Source organism: Megalobrama amblycephala, linkage group LG1 (genome assembly GCF_018812025.1).
Source record: "Megalobrama amblycephala isolate DHTTF-2021 linkage group LG1, ASM1881202v1, whole genome shotgun sequence".
Lineage (NCBI taxonomy): Eukaryota > Metazoa > Chordata > Actinopteri > Cypriniformes > Xenocyprididae > Megalobrama > Megalobrama amblycephala.
In genome coordinates this window covers 17,344,272-17,362,728 of record NC_063044.1, presented here as the reverse complement: position 1 = coordinate 17,362,728, position 18,457 = coordinate 17,344,272, and the positions used below count along the sequence as shown (strand labels likewise).

Sequence of the window (18,457 nt, the reverse complement as noted above, 5' to 3'; positions counted from 1 at the left end):
CACGCGCTGCCACCGCGCTCAGCTTCGGGATCGCCATCTTCCAGCGAAACTCACTCTCGTCCTCAGTTCAAACCTTCCCGCTGAACGGAGGAAGCCAACGAACTGCACCAGCGCTAACCTGAAATTCGACACACGCAACCAATGCAAGTATACTGCCGTTTCTCAATCTTAGATGATGAAACTGATTTCCGTGCTGGCTTAGGACTGGTTGTGAGTTTGCTACTTGCCTTCTCTCTTTCCTTCTCTACTTCTATTCTTGTACAGAGGTGTGTATTTTCTTGTATATTTAGACGTATAACCTCTGTATTCGTAGTTTGCATATATTAAAACGTTATTCATGCTCGATTGTTCTGTTTGTTCTTTCAGCTGAAAACCCAAGTCACTTTAACGTTTTTCGATCGCTTTATGCTTTAGTTATTTTCATGGCCAGAAAATAACTCTGTTTATAATATTCTGTGAGGGACTTAGTTTGCTGGACAAACGAACAGTTTCTCTAGATAATTATTAAACCAGAACTAATCATATATGTAATTGATTATAATTCGTTGTAATTGATTCACAATATATGTTTAATTCCCCGTTGGGTTGATATATGAATCATAATTTATTCATAACCTTATGAATTATTATATTCATATTTCATCCATAAATTGATTAATAACTGTACGAACCGCTACATTCGTTACAAGAGTAATAACATGAATTTATGACAGACCCAATAGCTACCATATACTAAAAAAATCTCCCTACCGCAGATACAAATGTCAGTTTTATTCTTTAAAACATACTATATTTTATAGCAGAAAAACACAGATGTTTAAGATAAAGAATGAGTTATTTGATTTCTGACAGCACAAGATTCTTCAGTCTTCAGATTCCCAACATGCCTTCAGTCACCTGACCTCCCAACAGGATGTTCCCGTCACGCACACACTGAGACAGGCCCTCCGCTGAAACACACACAAACACCTCCAAACTCAATCGACAGTGTACAAGAACATGTACAGCACTGAATGTTTGTAAAGTACTTCAACTGCTGCTTTCTGTCAACATCATTGAAAGGAAAATGAATGAATGTTGTCTCACGTTTCTGAGAGCGGATCCATGACGCTGCCTTCATGGCCACAAACTGCCACTCAACCTGGTCACCTGATCTACATGCATATAACCAGATCAGAGCCAGAACGGTGGCCCACATTGACCCGTCCACCTGGAACACACAACTACATGTTAGACACACTGAACCAATCATGACGTACCTGAGGATATGACATCATATATGCCCCACCTGTGCTGGTCTGTGTTTGGTCACCTCACTCTCTGTCTTCCCAAACACGGCAGCAAGTGAGGCGTTCAGTTCCCAGCATCCCGAGGCCTTCTGAAGAGAGACCAGCTGGAGTAAAGGGTCCGTCTGGGGCTCAGGTTCTGCTGCAATACATACAGAGTTTAGGCAGAAATAAAGAAATTCAGGCAGCTTCTAAGGAACCCCCAAGCTTGATCTGCTGAATTTCAAACAATGCTGTAACTTCTCTCTTTCCCTTGGTAAACTGTATGCATGTATGTGTGTCAGTGTTAGAGTAGTTTAAGTGTTTAGTCTAGTTAATAAAGTCTTTTTCATGACACACGTAAAGTTGTCTGTGTTTCACGCTCATATACTGGAGTCCCTATTCATGCAGATCCTGACTACAGGCTCTGAGTAGTACTGTACAATAAGATTGTTATTTTCCCATAACCTGGAAATTAACATTTCTTAGAATTAATAAACAATTAACACTGTGTGTTCACTTGACAACAGGTTCATTGATTGTAATATTGATTTTATTATATTAATTTTATTAACTGATCCAAATATTTATAATTAACTAGATAAAAAAGTTTGTCGAGACAAACTTTAGTTGGCTTGAAAAAGCAGTCCAGAAAGTTTGAAGCAGTTTTAAAAGTTTTCAGTTTGAAAATTTCAGTTTTAGTTTAGTAATTTTGATAGAGAACTAGGGTGCTCTGTGTGGTTGCTAAGGTTTTGCTATGCGGTTGCTAGGGTTCTCTGAGTGGTTGCTAAGATGTTGCTATGTGGTTGCTAGGGTATTGCTATGCGGTTGCTAAGATGTTGCTATGTGGTTGCTAGGATACTCGGGGTGGTTGCTAGGGTATTGCTATGTGGTTGCTAGGGTGTTGCTATGCGGTTGCTAAGGTACTCAGGGTGTTTGCTAGGGTGTTGCTATGCAGTTGCTAAGGTACTCGGGGTGGTCAATAGAGTGTTGCTATGCGGTTGCTAGGGTACTCGGGGTGGTTGATGGGGTGTTGCTAGATTTAGTTTGATAGATAGATAGATAGATAGATAGATAGATAGATAGATGAGTTTATGAGTTTGAATGGATTAGAAACAGTACATAGAATGGCACTTGAGTCTAATTGAGTTTTTGAGTCTAATGGGCTTCCGTAGTTTAAATTTGAATTTTGACAGTTGGAGTTTGAACAGTCTTGGCTCATTTGAACATTCCGTCAATGAAAGTCAATGGGATTTTTCCAAGCTTTAACAGTCTTTTTTAGGAAAACCGTAAGTCGGATCAGTTAGAAAAGATATAGCACACTAAGTCAGAACAGTCTGAATGTCTGACCCGAGTTTGGAGTATGTAGAGTTAAAGCTCTAGGAGGAGTTAGAGTTGGAAATTTTAGTCTCAGAAGAAAATAGCATAACAGTAAGTTGGCTTTTTCAAGCCAACTTAATTATAACTAGTTAAATAAATAAATAAAAAATCTAACTCTATACACATCTTTATCCAGAGAGTTTTCTCAATAAAATGCCTAATTTGATGAAAACCAAATAAATGATGGGAAGGCAACCCAAACTTTACTTACAAGTGTTGAGCTTATAAGTGTTTCGTTATTTCCCGATTCGTAAAGTCTTTGTCTTGCATAAAACAAAGCAGATTCTGCTCTCTTGAGTTAACAGCTGGTCAAGTGCCAATCTAGTGACTATCAGCTCTCAATGCAGCATTTTACTAGGAGTTATTTTAAATTTCCTCTAATTTAGACTGCAAATACAACTGTCTCTCTAAAGCTGCATGTTGGCATTTCAGACAATGCAAAATTTCATGACTTTTCAAAAGTGAAGCATTCATTAGTGGCACTAAACCCAACATTACAGGAATAATATATGAATTATCCCTATTTGCACGGGATTAGTATTATCTGGGAACCTCTAGTCATTTGTAATAACATGTCTGTGATTTGTAAAGTATAGATAAAACGGTATCGGTATTTATCGATGGTATGTCTTAATCGATAATGATAGAAAAAAATTTCTATATAACTCTCGATATAATTTCACTTAAATGCATTAAAATGTAAACAGACATGAAGTTCTGTTGCATGAACAACTCTCAAGCTCGCTCCGTCCCAAACAGACGTGCTTCGAGTGACACGCAAACAAGTTGCTGTGGAGTTCAGTTGCGCAATCACTGAGATCGTCCTCACTGCAGAACAAAAGATAGATCCAACTCCTCCCACTTTACATAGCCCTAAACCTACCCAAGTCTGTGCCCTGGTCTAAACTTACCATCTCCACCCCCTGGTTCTAGATCCAACTCCTCCCACTTAACATATCCCTTAACCTACCTGACTCCGCACCCTGGATCTCGAGTGTTCTGCAGTGAGGGGCTACTGTAAAAAAGTACATGTCAGCTTGTCAGTGTGGCAGTTTCATGGTTTCCTTCCATCTTACAGTTGATCTACTTCAAAGTTCATCTTGAGAGAGCAGTTGTCATGTCGGTATAAACAGCTGCAATATTTCAACCACACAGTATCTTTATTTCTGTTACAAATATTCAAATTATCACAGATGTACTGAGATAAAAGTTTATAGTTCAGATATAAATTTATCGATTACATTGTTTCACCACCAGGTGGCGACAAGTGACTTAAAAAATGTATTTGAATCTTCATTCAGCAGTTTCTTTCAAATACATTTTTTTAAAGATATTATTTCAAATATATTTAATATTTAATACAATTATTATTTTTTATTTGTCAGAACTGTTATTTCATTTAGCTGTCATTCCGAATTGTGATCTCAGTTTGAAACAAACAAAAAAGTTTTCTCTATTTATCCAGAAGTGTGCAGCTTTAAGTTTCTTTAACACTTATTTAATCTTCATATAAAATATAATAAAGATTTGTTTACATTTTATTTGAATTTGTTTTAAAATGATTTGTTCTGTGCCTTAATTAGAATTGCATTGGTTAAATTCAAACATTTCTTTTTCTACTGAAATTTTTTCCAATAATTATCGAGACTGATCAATATGAAACATTATATTGTGATCATTTTTTAAGTTGTTTTCTGAATCTGAACTGGATGTGTTGATTTACCCAGATGTGACACAGAATCACATTCAACCATCATTCTGCAGTCTGGAGACATGCCAAAACCAACCCAAGAGTGACATTCAGAAAATGACGATTAGATTCATATAAAAAATAAAAAGAAGCTTAGTGAAGTATATCTTGTTTCACACAATATAGAGAATTAAATGCCATTTGAGGAGCTGTCTTTGCAAAACAATCATTCAAATAGTGACATTCGGATATGGAGAAAAAGACAATTAGATGTAAAAAAACATATTCAAAAAAGACCAATACAAGTTGAGTGAAGTACCTATTAGTGGTGTCCAAATACTACGCCCACCAGAATGAAACATCTTGGGAGCCGCACTTTCTAAGAATACAGAGAGAAACTGATATGAGTGTATATGCTAAAACAATCATTCAAACAGTTAAATTCAGATATTGAGAAAAATAAAGTTGAGTGAAGTGTTTGTGGGTTGCCTGTTGTATTACCCTCACGCAATACACAATGATCCATGGGACGCTCCATGGGAGCGTCCATTGCTGAGAATAGAGAGAAAAGCACATGTATAAGAATAACAGACACTAAAAACACATGAAACTAAATCAAAACCCACTCGCTCCAAAAACTGTAAAGTTGGTTGTGTGACCCTTCTTAATTTTTTTGTTATTGTTTTTGAATGATTACCTTTATGTATTGGTATTGAACAAACACCTGGCTGTCTTTGTGTCACATCACATCTTATTATATGAGCATTTACAGAAAATTCAAAGGGCCTCATCAATGCTTAATTTGTAAGTGAATAATAGATTACAATAGATTTGTTTCTGTGACACATTTTTTTCAGGGCTTTATTTAGATTTATGCGCAAATAACAGCATAAACATAAACTTTATCTATATATTTTTCTGTTTTGGTTGTCAGACAATATGAAATGGTGACTGAAACACGGCCCATTAAGATTACATACAGGGCTCGACATTAAGCCTCATCATGTGGACAAGAGTAAATCACTTGTCACTTGTACGAGTAAAACAGTAGCTTGTCCGGTTTGGGTTTTTTTGTGGTAGAAATATAAACTTGTTCTGAATCAATATCCTTTCAGAATATTGCAGCTTTAACATATGTAAATCATATATTTATGATTGATTACAACTGCATTAAATAATGTTATGGGATAGTTTTAAATACTTTTTGAAAATACAAATATGAAATGTTGGAAGGGAAATTACATTTTAAAAAAATAAACCACCAGTAGGTGGCGTCAAGTAACCGTCTTATTGAGTGGGTCATTGATTTATTCATTCAAATGGCTGATTCATTCAAGAATGAGGCAATTGTTTATGAATGGGTCATTGAATCTTTGACCCAACCGATTTGTTCAAAACGCTGAATCATTCAGTAATGAAAACAAGGCTGAGTGTTGTGCTTTGGTTCTGCTGTGATCTTTGTTTGAAACTATTTTTGCTGATAAAATAGTTCAAAAACATTAAATGTTCCTTCTAAAATGTAAGTGGCTTAATATTAACTACTTGTTAATTTAGCTGTTGAAATCAGTGTCACGTTTTTAATCGTGAGCCTATTTAGGAAAACAGCATTTTTGGTTTTGTGGTTTTGCTTACCAGTATAAAGTTATAAAAACTCCACATTTTGAATTTTCACCACAGTATGTTTCACTAAGTTTCTTTTTGTATGTGCTTCGCTCATGTTTCCATTTCTCCTTGAGATGGTGCACGAGCCTCAACAGCGCAACCTTGTTATCGTCAGTCCATAATACAGCCTATTATTATACACTATCGATCGCCACTAACACTAAATGTAATAAACTCAGTCATACTTGCATTTTGGTGATTCTCAAGTTGTTTTTTGTTGTTGTTGTTTTTTTTTTTTTGGTACTGACGTTTTAATCAGGTCCTTGTCTGGTCAGGAAAGTAATGTTCGAGCCCTGGCATGTTAATCGAGACTTTGTCTGACAAAATCACCATACACATAAGATGATGTGATTTTGCACCGGCCAGAGGCAATTACAAAACTGGTTCCGTGTGCGTATCACACCAATGTACATATTTTGCGACAGCAAATAAAAGTTATTAATTATTTAGGCTTTATTCAAAATAAACTGGTAGTATTCTTTTTCTTCAAAACGATCTAAAAAATTTAATGCCAGTAGAAATGAAATTTAATGCTTTTCAATGCCATTTAAGGCCTTAATTTTCGCAAAATCCATCCACTTTTTAACCCTCTGGAGTCTGAGGCTAATTTGGGGCCTGGAGAAGTTTTGACATGCCCTGACATTTGTGCATTTTTCAGTTGTTTATAAACATATTAATGGAAAAAGTGTCATGTGACACTGTATTCAGCACAAACTAGGCTACCATAATATGTGAGGAACATGTATGTACATGTTTGTGTTTTTGAAGGAATAACGTTTATGCGTGGTTATTGAAAAAACAAAAAATAATGGTATTTTATTACATACTTTAAAATATAATGTATTTCTGTGATGCAAAGTGTTTGAACAATTATGTTACCTATGGCATTTCATATAGGCTTTTAGCTTAAAAGCAAGCACATTTGGAGAAATACTGATGGATTCTCATATGTTTATGTCAATTTTCTATACAGAGGAGTAATATTTATTCAATATTTATTGTCATCACTATGAACGCTGGATACTGTTTTCAATTCATACTTGCAGCCAGAGGGCGCTCTGTGCACCTTTAGTCCACAAATTAATGTATAGAAGAACAGGAACCAGGAACTAACGGCATGTCTTCTAGAGGTCGCTAACCATGGCTTTAACATCCAGATAAACACTTTTCAAGATAATAAATAGACGATTGAGACGATGCATACAAGTATTGCCTCAGAATTTGTGTCTGAATAGCGCTGGCTCCTAGCCTGGGTGCCAGCCCGAACCCCCGCCCACAACATTTTTTGGACGGGAAGTTCGGTCTGGACTCGATCCATTGTGGAGTAATTATGCTCGGCTCCCAGAAGGCCGAGCCAATCAAATTGCCAGGGCGGGCTTTAATTGATGATGGACAGGCTATCTGCGGTTACGTAACCACCCACGTCATCAAAGAGCGCTTGGGTTGAATTGGTTTTCACCAACGATGACTGCAGCTGGAGAAGTAAGATGTTTAGATTCCGCTATCACGTGTGTAATAAAAGAAATCGACAGCGCGTTAATTTTAAAAGACGAACAAAGAACCGCAATCAAGGCATTTGTCGATGGGAAAGATGTGTTTGCCGTCCTTCCAACGGGATTCGGCAAAAGTTTAAGTACAAGTTCAACATACGTCACTTACTGCGTTGCTCTGATTGGTTGTAGGTCTATCCAATTGAGTGCAGAGTTGTTGTTTTTTTACTGGTTCGGTTAAGACACGCCCAATAATTCAAGTGCAGTGGAGCAGTATCAGACTCACATTCTGCCTAGAATATGAGTATGACGAAGTCAGGCTAGCTGGCTCCGTAATGAGCTGAATCACGGACTTCTGACATGGCTCTCTTTTTATACAGATTGCATAAACACAGAATGTTTGTTTTCGATTTGACTTACATGATTTAAAACCTGACATTTCAACGTTTCTTTAGACATATGTCTAATTTTTGTGTCATTAGTATTCACTAAGTTACAGTTCATTTTCTGAGAACTATCAGATTGGACTTCGTTCAGAGGGAGAAAAAATCCTGCAAAATGCGCCGGCGTGTTAGCCGACTCCAGAGAGTTAATGCCCCCCTGATACCCTGTGAATGGTGTTTATTGACAATCAGCAGGTTTAAACAAGAATGCAGGTAAGTAAACAGGATATTTAGATGTGTTGGATGATGATGAGTTACTGAAAGCAGTCTTAGTCTTACAGGTGATGATATCGTAGATGGATGGAAGATGGATGGAAGTTCTCACACCAACACAAGGAGTAGACACTGAAGAATGGAGACGGGCAAGTACCAGATGTAGGAGAGGATCGTAGGAAAAATCCATTACGTGCAAACGAGACAGGACACTGGAGTGAGGTGAGGTGTGTGCTTACACGCTGCTTGTGTGATGAGATGATGACGATCAGGTAAAGGTGATTGCTGAGTGTGAGCAGGTGAGCTGAAGGAGGGATGATGGGAAATGGAGTTATGATGGGAAATGGAGTTCAGGGAAGGTGAGACAGATGCCGACCATGATAGTACTCCCCCTCCCGGTAGGTATGTCCTTGTGCCTAAATAGAACAACCAGGGAGGGGGGCGCCCTGGAGACCTTACAGGCTGGTTAGAGTGGAGGTGCAGGAAGGTATGAGGCCTCCAGGGTGCAGCCGAGAGCTCAGGTGGCCAGGGTGGAACTGGATCATAATCAGATCGGAATCGCGGGCTGGAGCTATATCTGGACTCTGGTCGGGGACTGGAGCCATCACTGGACTCTGGTCGGGGACTGGAGCCATCACTAAACTCTGCTCAGGGGCTGGAGCCATCACTGGACTCTGGTCGGGTCTGGAGCCATGTCTGGACTCTGGTCGAGGGGTGCAGCCATCACTGGACTCTGGTCGGGGGCTGGAGCTATGTCTGGACTCTGGTCGGGGGCTGGAGCCATGTCTGGACTCTGGTCAGGGGCTGGAGCCATCACTGGACTCTGGTCGGGGGCTGGAGCCATCACTGGACTCTGGTCAGGGGCTGGAGCCATCACTGGACTCTGGTCGGGGACTGGAGCCATCACTGGACTCTGGTTGGGTCTGGAGCCATGTCTGGACTCTGGTCGGGGGCTGGAGCCATCACTGGACTCTGGTCGGGGGCTGGAGCCATCTCTGGACTCTGGTCGGGGGCTGGAGCCATCACTGGACTCTGGTCGGGGACTGGAGCCATCACTGGACTCTGGTTGGGTCTGGAGCCATGTCTGGACTCTGGTCGGGGGCTGGAGCCATCACTGGACTCTGGTCGGGGGCTGGAGCCATCTCTGGACTCTGGTCGGGGGCTGGAGCCATCACTGGACTCTGGTCGGGGGCTGGAGCCATCACTGGACTCTGGTCGGGGGCTGGAGCCATCACTGGACTCTGGTCGGGGGCTGGAGCCATGTCTGGACTCTGGTCGGGGGCTGGAGCCATGTCTGGACTCTGGTCGGGGGCTGGAGCCATCACTGGACTCTGGTCGGGTCTGGAGCCATGTCTGGACTCTGGTCGGGGCTGGAGCCATCACTGGACTCTGGTCGGGGACTGGAGCCATCTCTGGACTCTGGTCGGGGGCTGGAGCCATCACTGGACTCTGGTCGGGTCTGGAGCCATGTCTGGACTCTGGTCGGGGGCTGGAGCCGTCACTGGACTCTGGTCGGGGACTGGAGCCATGTCTGGACTCTGGTCGGGGGCTGGAGCCATCTCTGGACTCTGGTCGGGGGCTGTAGCCATCTCTGGACTCTGGTCGGGGGCTGGAGCCATCTCTGAAAGCCAACACTGGAGTGGATTCAGGGGCTGGAGAAGACTTTGGAGTAGACCAAGAGGCTTAAACCATCTTAGCTGAGGATACAGGAGTGGCAGCCATCTTGTAACGGGAGTTCTGAATGGTGGACATCCTAAGATGAGGATCTTGTGCGGTTGGAAAGCTCTCCAAACATATGTTGATCGCCTCTCTCCAGTCCAGCCCATCTTGATTGGGGAGTAATCCTGTACAATGCCTTGATGGTCGTGTCATCCAAGGAACTGTCTTGAACAAGACAACAGAATTCTCCGGTGAAGGTAAATAGATCGTTGCTGGATTGTCCCACTGCCGCGATTTGTCCCGCGAACTCCCACAAATCCATTGCAATGCAGCTCATCTTCCTTTTTAGTAGGTACAGTCTTCTGTTACGGACAGATACTCAGAGAACACAGGAGATAACGATGAATGGTGTTTATTGACAGACAACAGATTAAACTGTCAACAGGAGGATGAAAATCAGGTTCAAAATGGCCTTAATAATCTACACAAGCAAAGAATACAAAAGGAAGACAAGGAAACACAACACTAGCATTAACGATGGTGACCAGACACAAGGTGCGTTCCATTCGACCGTAAGTGGACTGCGAAGTGGACTTCACACGGTATTTCGCCATCTTAAGTGAGATTCCATTCCGAAGGGAGTGAACATGTTCCGTTCAAAGGGCACTGCGAACGGCATAGGGAAGAAGGGAACATCGATACATCACTTCACAGGAAGTAGAGAGGTAAAATTACCCAACTGTCATTGCGCACCACGTCACCATTCAGAACTACGATGAAGCAGAGCCGTTGAAAGAGTTTATATATGGTTTAACGGCTCTCTGGTTTTGAGTATTCATATTTTATACGAAAGAAAGTATGAATGGTTATGGCGACGAGTGTTACATTTGTATATTTTATTGTATGAATAGGCATGACAAAGTAAAAGTGTTGAAAAGCAGCTAAGGCTCTATCATTTATTTTATTTTATTTTATTTAATGTTACCTCAGGAGTGTTTATGCGGCTGCGCGTGGAAAAGAAAGCGCATGAGACCATGGATTAAGAATGCATTTATAAAGTTAACCAAATGAGAATTTATTTTCATATGGCATGACAGTTACAGCTTCAAATCTGTTAAGAGTCGATTTTAAATTCGAAAGTAAATTAAAATATCTCTTTTTATTTATTTATGTCATCAATCTCCGCGACACTGTCGACTTTCTTTGATGACTTTTGCAGGGCGTTCCAAATGAACGATTATTGTCAGCGAAGTCCACTTCAACTGATATACCGTGCTCAGGGAGTAGGGAGCAGTGAACACTGCGTAGGGACCCTGTCGAATGGAACGCAGCTAAAGAGTGACTGTGAAGGTTCAACTTTAAGCAAACACAAACGAGATAATAAACACAGCTGAAACACAGAACTCATAATGACAGTAACCAAGGAGACAAACGAGTGGCGGGAAACTGAACAAAGGAACACGTGACTGAAAACAACAAACTGTAAGTCCATGAAAATGAAACTAACTGAACAGAACTGAACAATGCCGTTTCAGTTTCGCTTTAAATAAATACATTTTGGCTGAATTTTTGTATGTCGTTTATAACGATTGCCACCATAGACTAATTTGTGTTTTATTTTATTCATGGCTACTTATTTTCATTTTTTTGTTCTGTCCTAAATACTGTTAAATTTAAAGAATTTGATGTGGAGTGAGGAGAGATTAGACTAGGTGTTTATAATGTTTGTAAATGTTATCGTTTTATTTACCTGTATTTAATATTAACATAAGTTATTGTAAATGTTTGCAATTACGAGGTTAACGGGTGTTTTTGGAGTAAGATCATTTTTTCTCTCTTGAGATAAATAAGGCCCAATATTTGAGTTCAGGACGGTCGTTGCTGTTTGGGACCAAACCTGATCACTCAAGTAGAGGTTGACCAATTAATTGGCCGGCCGATATATCGGGCTGATTTTTGGCATTTTTTAATCGCCATCGGCCAATTGTGCTGCAAATTAGACAGATTAATCGGCATAAAGGACCAGTTATACTTCATTTTCTGCGTTCCGCTGCATCTCGTGCACAGTCGAGCATGCGAGCCTTTCAAAATATACTCCTTTGGCAAAAAAAACCCCAGCATCATATATCGGCCATCGGCTGCCCTGATTTTTAAATATCGGCATCGGCCAGAGTAAAACCCATATCGGTCGACGTCTACACTCAAGTACACCAAAACATGTAAAAATAAATAAATAAATAAATAAAATCCTTGCATCACAATAAGTGTATTGTGATGGTCAAAACATTTAGTAACTAAACAGAATTTCATTAAGTTCATTAATTTCATTAATGTTACAATGTTTACATGGTACAATGACTGGTAAGCTACTTATTAGAGCTTGACACAAATTTCACAATTTCAATTCATAAGCTCACGATTTGATTCAGATCTTTATACATTTGGATAAATATTAGGTCCAAATCTCTCAACTAATGCTTTAAACATACAGGGCGCTGTATGTAGCAGCTGGTATTGTTATTAAAGCTTAAAATGAACAACTCAAATACAATGCGCATTTTTATAATAACGACATTATAATATTTTTAATGATATGAGTAAAAATATGTAATATTTATAATTTTTCTAGCTAACTAACATGCTGTGGTCATTAAATGGCTTTCTTGAGGTGAATATAATGTGACATATTGTTCTCCAGCTGTTTTATTGGCATCTTTCACTGGTTGATTTTTCAAAAAAAGAATGAAACAAGTTGAGTAATGTGTCTGTTGGCCGTGCATTTCTCTTACGCATTGCAGAGCAAGCCATCATGGGAACCGGCATTGCTAAGAATGGAGAGAAAAGCACATGTTTAAGAATAACAGATGCTAAAAACACATAAAACAAAATCAAAACCAACTTGCACAAAACCAAAGCACACACAGCTCAAAGCAATCTCAAGAGCTCCAAAAACTGTAAAGTTGATTACGTGACCAATATTTATGTAGTTTTTTTTGTTTTTTTTGTATTGCTATTGAAAAATCACCCTTTTTTGTACTTTTATTTTACTTTGTATAACCACAGTGGCATCTTTGTGTAACAGCACACAACATTTACAGAAAACTCAATATTTGAGTTCAGTTCCTTAGACTTATAATTGAAGGTCAAATGTGATCGGGATTGTTCAGGGTTCCACATTTAGGGTCCGTTTACAATGGGAAGGAGTGGAATCTAAGCCCTGATGTTTAGGTGGTTTATGTTAAAGCTGCAGTCTGGCATTTTTCCTCTTTGTCGCCATCTCCGTTTGAAACCTGCAATTGCAGTCATATGCAGAATAGTTATGGTTGCGTGCGTTGTGCACAGCTTGTCAGCGCGGATGAATCTAATGCTTGCTGTCAGTCACCGCACCGGTGTGGATACTAGGGCTGTAAAAGCTGGCAAAGACGTACCTGACCATACCTGGCACATCGGTCAGAGCTGAGCGTGTCTTTTCTTCAGCTGGAAACATTGTCAACAAAAAACACTCAGCACTTGCTGTAGATCAAGTTGACCGTCTGGTGTTTTTGACAAACAATATGTAGATGTGTAGTGAGTGGTTTGTTTCAGAATGGCAGTTTGCGATTTTGTTTTGATTGACTCACCTGGTTAAATAAAGGTTAATAATAATAATTTTGTTCTGACCAACTGAGAGAAAAAGCATTAGGCCTACAATAAATTGCGCTGCCAATGATGATTAAATCTAATGATCGCTTAGCTCTGATCACACCAAACCGTGCAAATTATTATTACTGTTATATTGTTCTCAAATTGTTAATGTTAACAACATCAGCACTGCGTGACTGTGTATTTAATGTGTATTAGCATTACCTGTAGATTTCAATTTCTGTATCCACTCTGCAGTGCAAAGTCTTTTGCTTTTTGACTACGAGTGAATCTCCAGTTCTCACTAATGATTGTCATTTGGATCTCTCTGGATTACAATCCGCCATCAAAATGATCATTTTAATTATTTGAAATGCTGTGGAAAGGTTATAAATGATCCGCTACCAGCAGCATCCTCACGTGATAAAACCGACTAGCCTGAACGGGACTCCTTCCTTTCTGTTTACGGACGTGACGTAATGACACACAGACGAACTGCTGCATGCTCAAATTTCCCGTGGAAATCCACTATGTCACTCTTATTATAAAATATTATTACAAGCTTACAGTTGTGAATCGAGCTAAGATAAGGAGATAGTTTTGAACACTGGCTGGTTATGTCCTTGTTCAAAAGTTGGATCATTTTTAACCAAAAAACGTTACAGACTGCAGCTTTAAATATAGTGCACATACAGAACATTTCAGGCTTCTGTTAATATTTCTATGTGTGCAATTTCTTTTAAATATCCCTGACTTAGGAACTGATTATCTCTGGACCAGAAAGAAAGCTGAAGTTTTCACAGGTATACAGCAAGTCCTCAATGAGATTCTGCTGCTCACAGAAATAGAGCTGCTAGAAATATGTGTACAAGCTTTATTCATGTGCTTGGAGAAATATACAGATGTAATAAAAGCATAACGAATAATAAACATTCAAAATATACTACAGAACTTACATCTGTGAAAATCCTATCTGCTCCCCCACCAGGGACATTCAACCCCAAAATGAGGGGTTTTTCATTTTATTTTTATTGAACAAACAAAATGTTGTGTGCTGTGACACAAAGACAGCCACTGTGGTTAAACCAGTGGAAAAGTTTTGCATTACCAATAAATAGAGGTCATCGCTCAAAAAAATAAGAAAATTAAAAATCCACTGGACCACTTGAGTTTGACTGACCCACATAAGAGGTTAAAGGATTAGTACACTTTTAAAATGAAAATTTGAATACGGAAGGCGGTCTGATGGAAGCTAGGTATTTTTAACTTGTTAAATATTGGATTATTTATTTTTTACACAAACGCATCGCTTCGCTTCAGAAGGTCTTTATTAACCCCCCCAGAGCCATGTGGAGCACAGGTTTATGATGGATGGATGTGGATGGAGACACTTGTCAGGATATTTATTAATATATCTCTGATTGTGTTCATCAGAAAGAAGAAAGTCATATACACCTAGGATTGCTTTAGGGTGAGTAAAGCTTGGGCTAATTTTCATTTGAAAGTGAACTAATCCCTTTAAGAAGAAAGAAGAGTGTGTATTATTCTTACCGTGCATTCTCATACCGCCACCGCCACTGCGACTGCGATTGCCTAAACCCGCTACAAACATTTGGGGCATTCCTAATAAAAGAATTTAATATCACATGTTGATGATGTGAGCACACTGATATTAAACTATCATGTGATAGGAAACTGATTATGAAATCTGACTTCTAAAGAGTCCTGATCCCGGAGACACATCTGTAAGTTTCTAGCAAAGTTACTTTAAGGCAAGCCTCCATGCAAAAAAGTGTTATAATGTCTAATGGATGTCAATGGAGGAGAGGCTTTACTTCGCTGAATAAACTGCTTTTGTGGGAAATAGTACGATTCAGTTCTCATTCATTTCTATGGTATATGCAAACAGTAATTGACTACTGCACAACTCTGAACGAAATTCTGGTCGGGGGCTGGAGCCATCACTGGACTCTGGTCGGGGACTGGAGCCATCTCTGGACTCCGGTCGGGGGTTGGAGCCATCTCTGGACTCTGGTTGGGGGCTGGAGCCATCTCTGAACTCCGGTTCGGGGGCTGAAGCCATCTTTGGACTCCAGTAGGGGGCTGGAGCCATCACTGGACTCCGGTCAGGGGTTGGAGCCATCACTGGACTCTGGTCGGGGGCTGGAGCCATCACTGGACTCTGGTCGGGGACTGGAGCCATCACTGGACTCTGGTCGGGGGCTGGAGCCATCTCTGGACTCCGGTCGGGGGTTGGAGCCATCTCTGGACTCTGGTTGGGGGCTGGAGCCATCTCTGGACTCCGGTCGGGGGCTGGAGCCATCACTGGACTCTGGTCGGGGGCTGGAGCCATCTCTGGACTCCGGTCGGGGGTTGGAGCCATCTCTGGACTCTGGTTGGGGGCTGGAGCCATCTCTGGACTCCGGTCGGGGGCTGGAGCCATCACTGGACTCCGGTCAGGGGTTGGAGCCATCTCTGGACTCCGGTTGGGGGCTGGAGCCATCTCTGAACTCCAGTTGGGGGCTGGAGCCATCACTGGACTCCGGTCAGGGGTTGGAGCCATCTCTGGACTCCGGTTGGGGGCTGGAGCCATCTCTGAACTCCGGTCAGGGTTGGAGCCATCTCTGGACTCCGGTTGGGGCTGGAGCCATCTCTGAACTCCAGTTGGGGGCTGGAGCCATCACTGGACTCCGGTCAGGGGTTGGAGCCATCTCTGGACTCCGTTTGGGGGCTGAAGCCATCTTTGGACTCCGGTTGGGGGCTGAAGCCATCTTTGGACTCCGGTTGGGGGCTGAAGCCATCTTTGGACTCCAGTAGGGGGCTGGAGCCATCACTGGACTCCGGTCAGGGGTTGGAGCCATCTCTGGACTCCGGTTGGGGGCTGGAGCCATCTCTGAACTCCAGTTGGGGGCTGGAGCCATCTCTGAACTCCGGTAGGGGGCTGGAGCCATCACTGGACTCCGGTTCGTGGGCTGAAGCCATCTTTGGACTCCGGTAGGGGGCTGAAGCCATCTTTGGACTCCGGTATTGGGCTGGAGCCATCACTGGACTCCGGTAGGGGGCTGGAGCCATCACTGGACTCCGGTCAGGGGTTGGAGCCATCTCTGGACTCCGGTTGGGGGCTGGAGCCATCTCTGAACTCCAGTTGGGGGCTGGAGCCATCTCTGAACTCCGGTTCGGGGGCTGAAGCCATCACTGGACTCCGGTCAGGGGTTGGAGCAATCTCTGGACTCCGGTTGGGGGCTGGAGCCATCTCTGAACTCCGGTTCGGGGGCTGAAGCCATCTTTGGACTCCGGTATTGGGCTGGAGCCATCACTGGACTCCGGTCGGGGGCTGGAGCCATCTCTTAATATTTTTAATGATGTGAGTAAAAATAAAATAAATATGTAATATAGTGCATACATTCAGCAAAATGTTCCTCTCTACAATTTTTCTAGCTAACTAACATGCTTTGGTCATTAAATGGCTTTCTTGAGGTGAATATAATGTGACATATTGTTCTCCAGCTGTTTTATTGGCTTCTTTCACTTGTTGATTTTTCAAAAAAGATTGAGTAAAGGGTGAAAAACCACCCTTTTTTTGTTTTTATTTTACTTTGTTTAACCACAGTGGCATCTTTGTGTCACAGCACACAACATTTACATAAAACTCAATATCTGAGTTCAGGACAGTCATTGCTCTTTGGGATAAAAACCGAGCTTCACATTTCAAGGTTCATGAACATATATAAACATTCTTGTTCCTTAGACTTATAATTGAAGGTCAAATATAATGATCAGGATTGTTCAGGGTTCCACATTTAGGGTCTGTTTACAACGGGAAGGACTGGAGTCTCAGCCCTGATGTTTAGGGGTTTATGTTAAATATAGTGCACATGCAGAACATTTCAGGCTTCTGTTAATATTTCTATCTGCGAGTGTGCAATTTCTTTTAAATATCCCTCACTTAGGAATTGATCTCTGGACCAGAAAGAAAGCTGAAGTTTTCACAGGTATACAGCAAGTCCTTAATGAGATTCTGCTGCTCACAGAAATAGAGCTGCTAGAAATATGGGTACAAGCTTTATTCATGTGCTTGGAGAAATATACAGATGTAATAAAAGCATAACGAATAATAAACATTCAAAATATACTACAGAATTTACATCTGTGAAAATCCTATCTGCTCCCCCACCAGAGACGGTCAACCCCAAAATGAGGGGTTTTTCATTTTATTTTTATTGAACAAACAAAATGTTGTGTGCTGTTACACAAAGACAGCCACTGTGGTTAAACCAGGGGAAAAGTTTTGCATTACCAATAAATAGAGGTCATTGCTCAAAAAAATAAGAAAATTAAAAATCCACTGGACCACTTGAGTTTGACTGACCCACATAAGAGGTTAAAGGATTAGTACACTTTTAAAATGAAAATTTGAATACGGAAGGCGGTCTGGTGGATGCTAGATATTTTAACTTGTTAAATATTGGATTATTTATTTTTTACACAAACGCATCGCTTCGCTTCAGAAGGTCTTTATTAACCCCCCAGAGCCATGTGGAGCACAGGTTTATGATGGATGGATGTGGATGGAGACACTTTATATTTATTATACAGGATATTTATTAATATATCTCTGATTGTGTTCATCAGAAAGAAGAAAGTCATTTACACCTAGGATGGCTTTAGGGTGAGTAAAGCTTGGGATAATTTTCATTTGAAAGTGAACTAATCCTTTAAGAAGAAAGAAGAGTGTGTATTATTCTTACTGCGCATTCTCGTATCGCCACTGCCACCACCACCCCCTACAGACATTTGGGCCATACCTAATAAAAGAATTTAATATCACATGTTGATGATGTGAGCACACTGATATTAAACTATCATGTGATAGGAAACTGATTATGAAATCTGACTTCTAAAGAGTCCTGATCCCGGAGACAATTTAGTTCCCACACACACATCTGGAAGTTTCTAGCAAAGCTACTTTAAGGCAAGCCTCCATGCAAAAAAGTGTAATAATTTCTAATGGATGTCAATGGAGGAGAGGCTTTA

At 40.9% G+C, this 18,457-nt stretch overlaps 1 protein-coding gene across 7 annotated transcripts in view; it reads right to left on the bottom strand.

The window, feature by feature from the left end:
- Window positions 1–692: 692 nt before the first annotated feature.
- Window positions 693–18,457, bottom strand: part of LOC125264612 (von Willebrand factor A domain-containing protein 5A-like) — a 41,464-nt gene continuing 23,699 nt past the window's right edge. For 2 of the 7 annotated variants that reach the window (XM_048184086.1, XM_048184095.1), the window contains exons 16-23: window positions 18,172–18,228; window positions 14,975–15,046; window positions 12,592–12,627; window positions 4,837–4,887; window positions 4,655–4,714; window positions 1,289–1,428; window positions 1,087–1,210; window positions 693–950 (exon numbers count right to left, since the gene is read on the bottom strand). In XM_048184086.1, the coding sequence (XP_048040043.1) occupies window positions 871–950; window positions 1,087–1,210; window positions 1,289–1,428; window positions 4,655–4,714; window positions 4,837–4,887; window positions 12,592–12,627; window positions 14,975–15,046; window positions 18,172–18,228 (620 nt within the window). In that variant the 3' untranslated portion in view covers window positions 693–870. Of the gene's footprint in view, window positions 951–1,086; window positions 1,211–1,288; window positions 1,429–3,350; window positions 3,661–4,654; window positions 4,715–4,836; window positions 4,888–12,591; window positions 12,628–14,974; window positions 15,047–18,171; window positions 18,229–18,457 lie in introns of those variants that run through there. The other 5 variants (XM_048184104.1, XM_048184120.1, XM_048184111.1 and 2 more) reach the window with 5 other exon arrangements.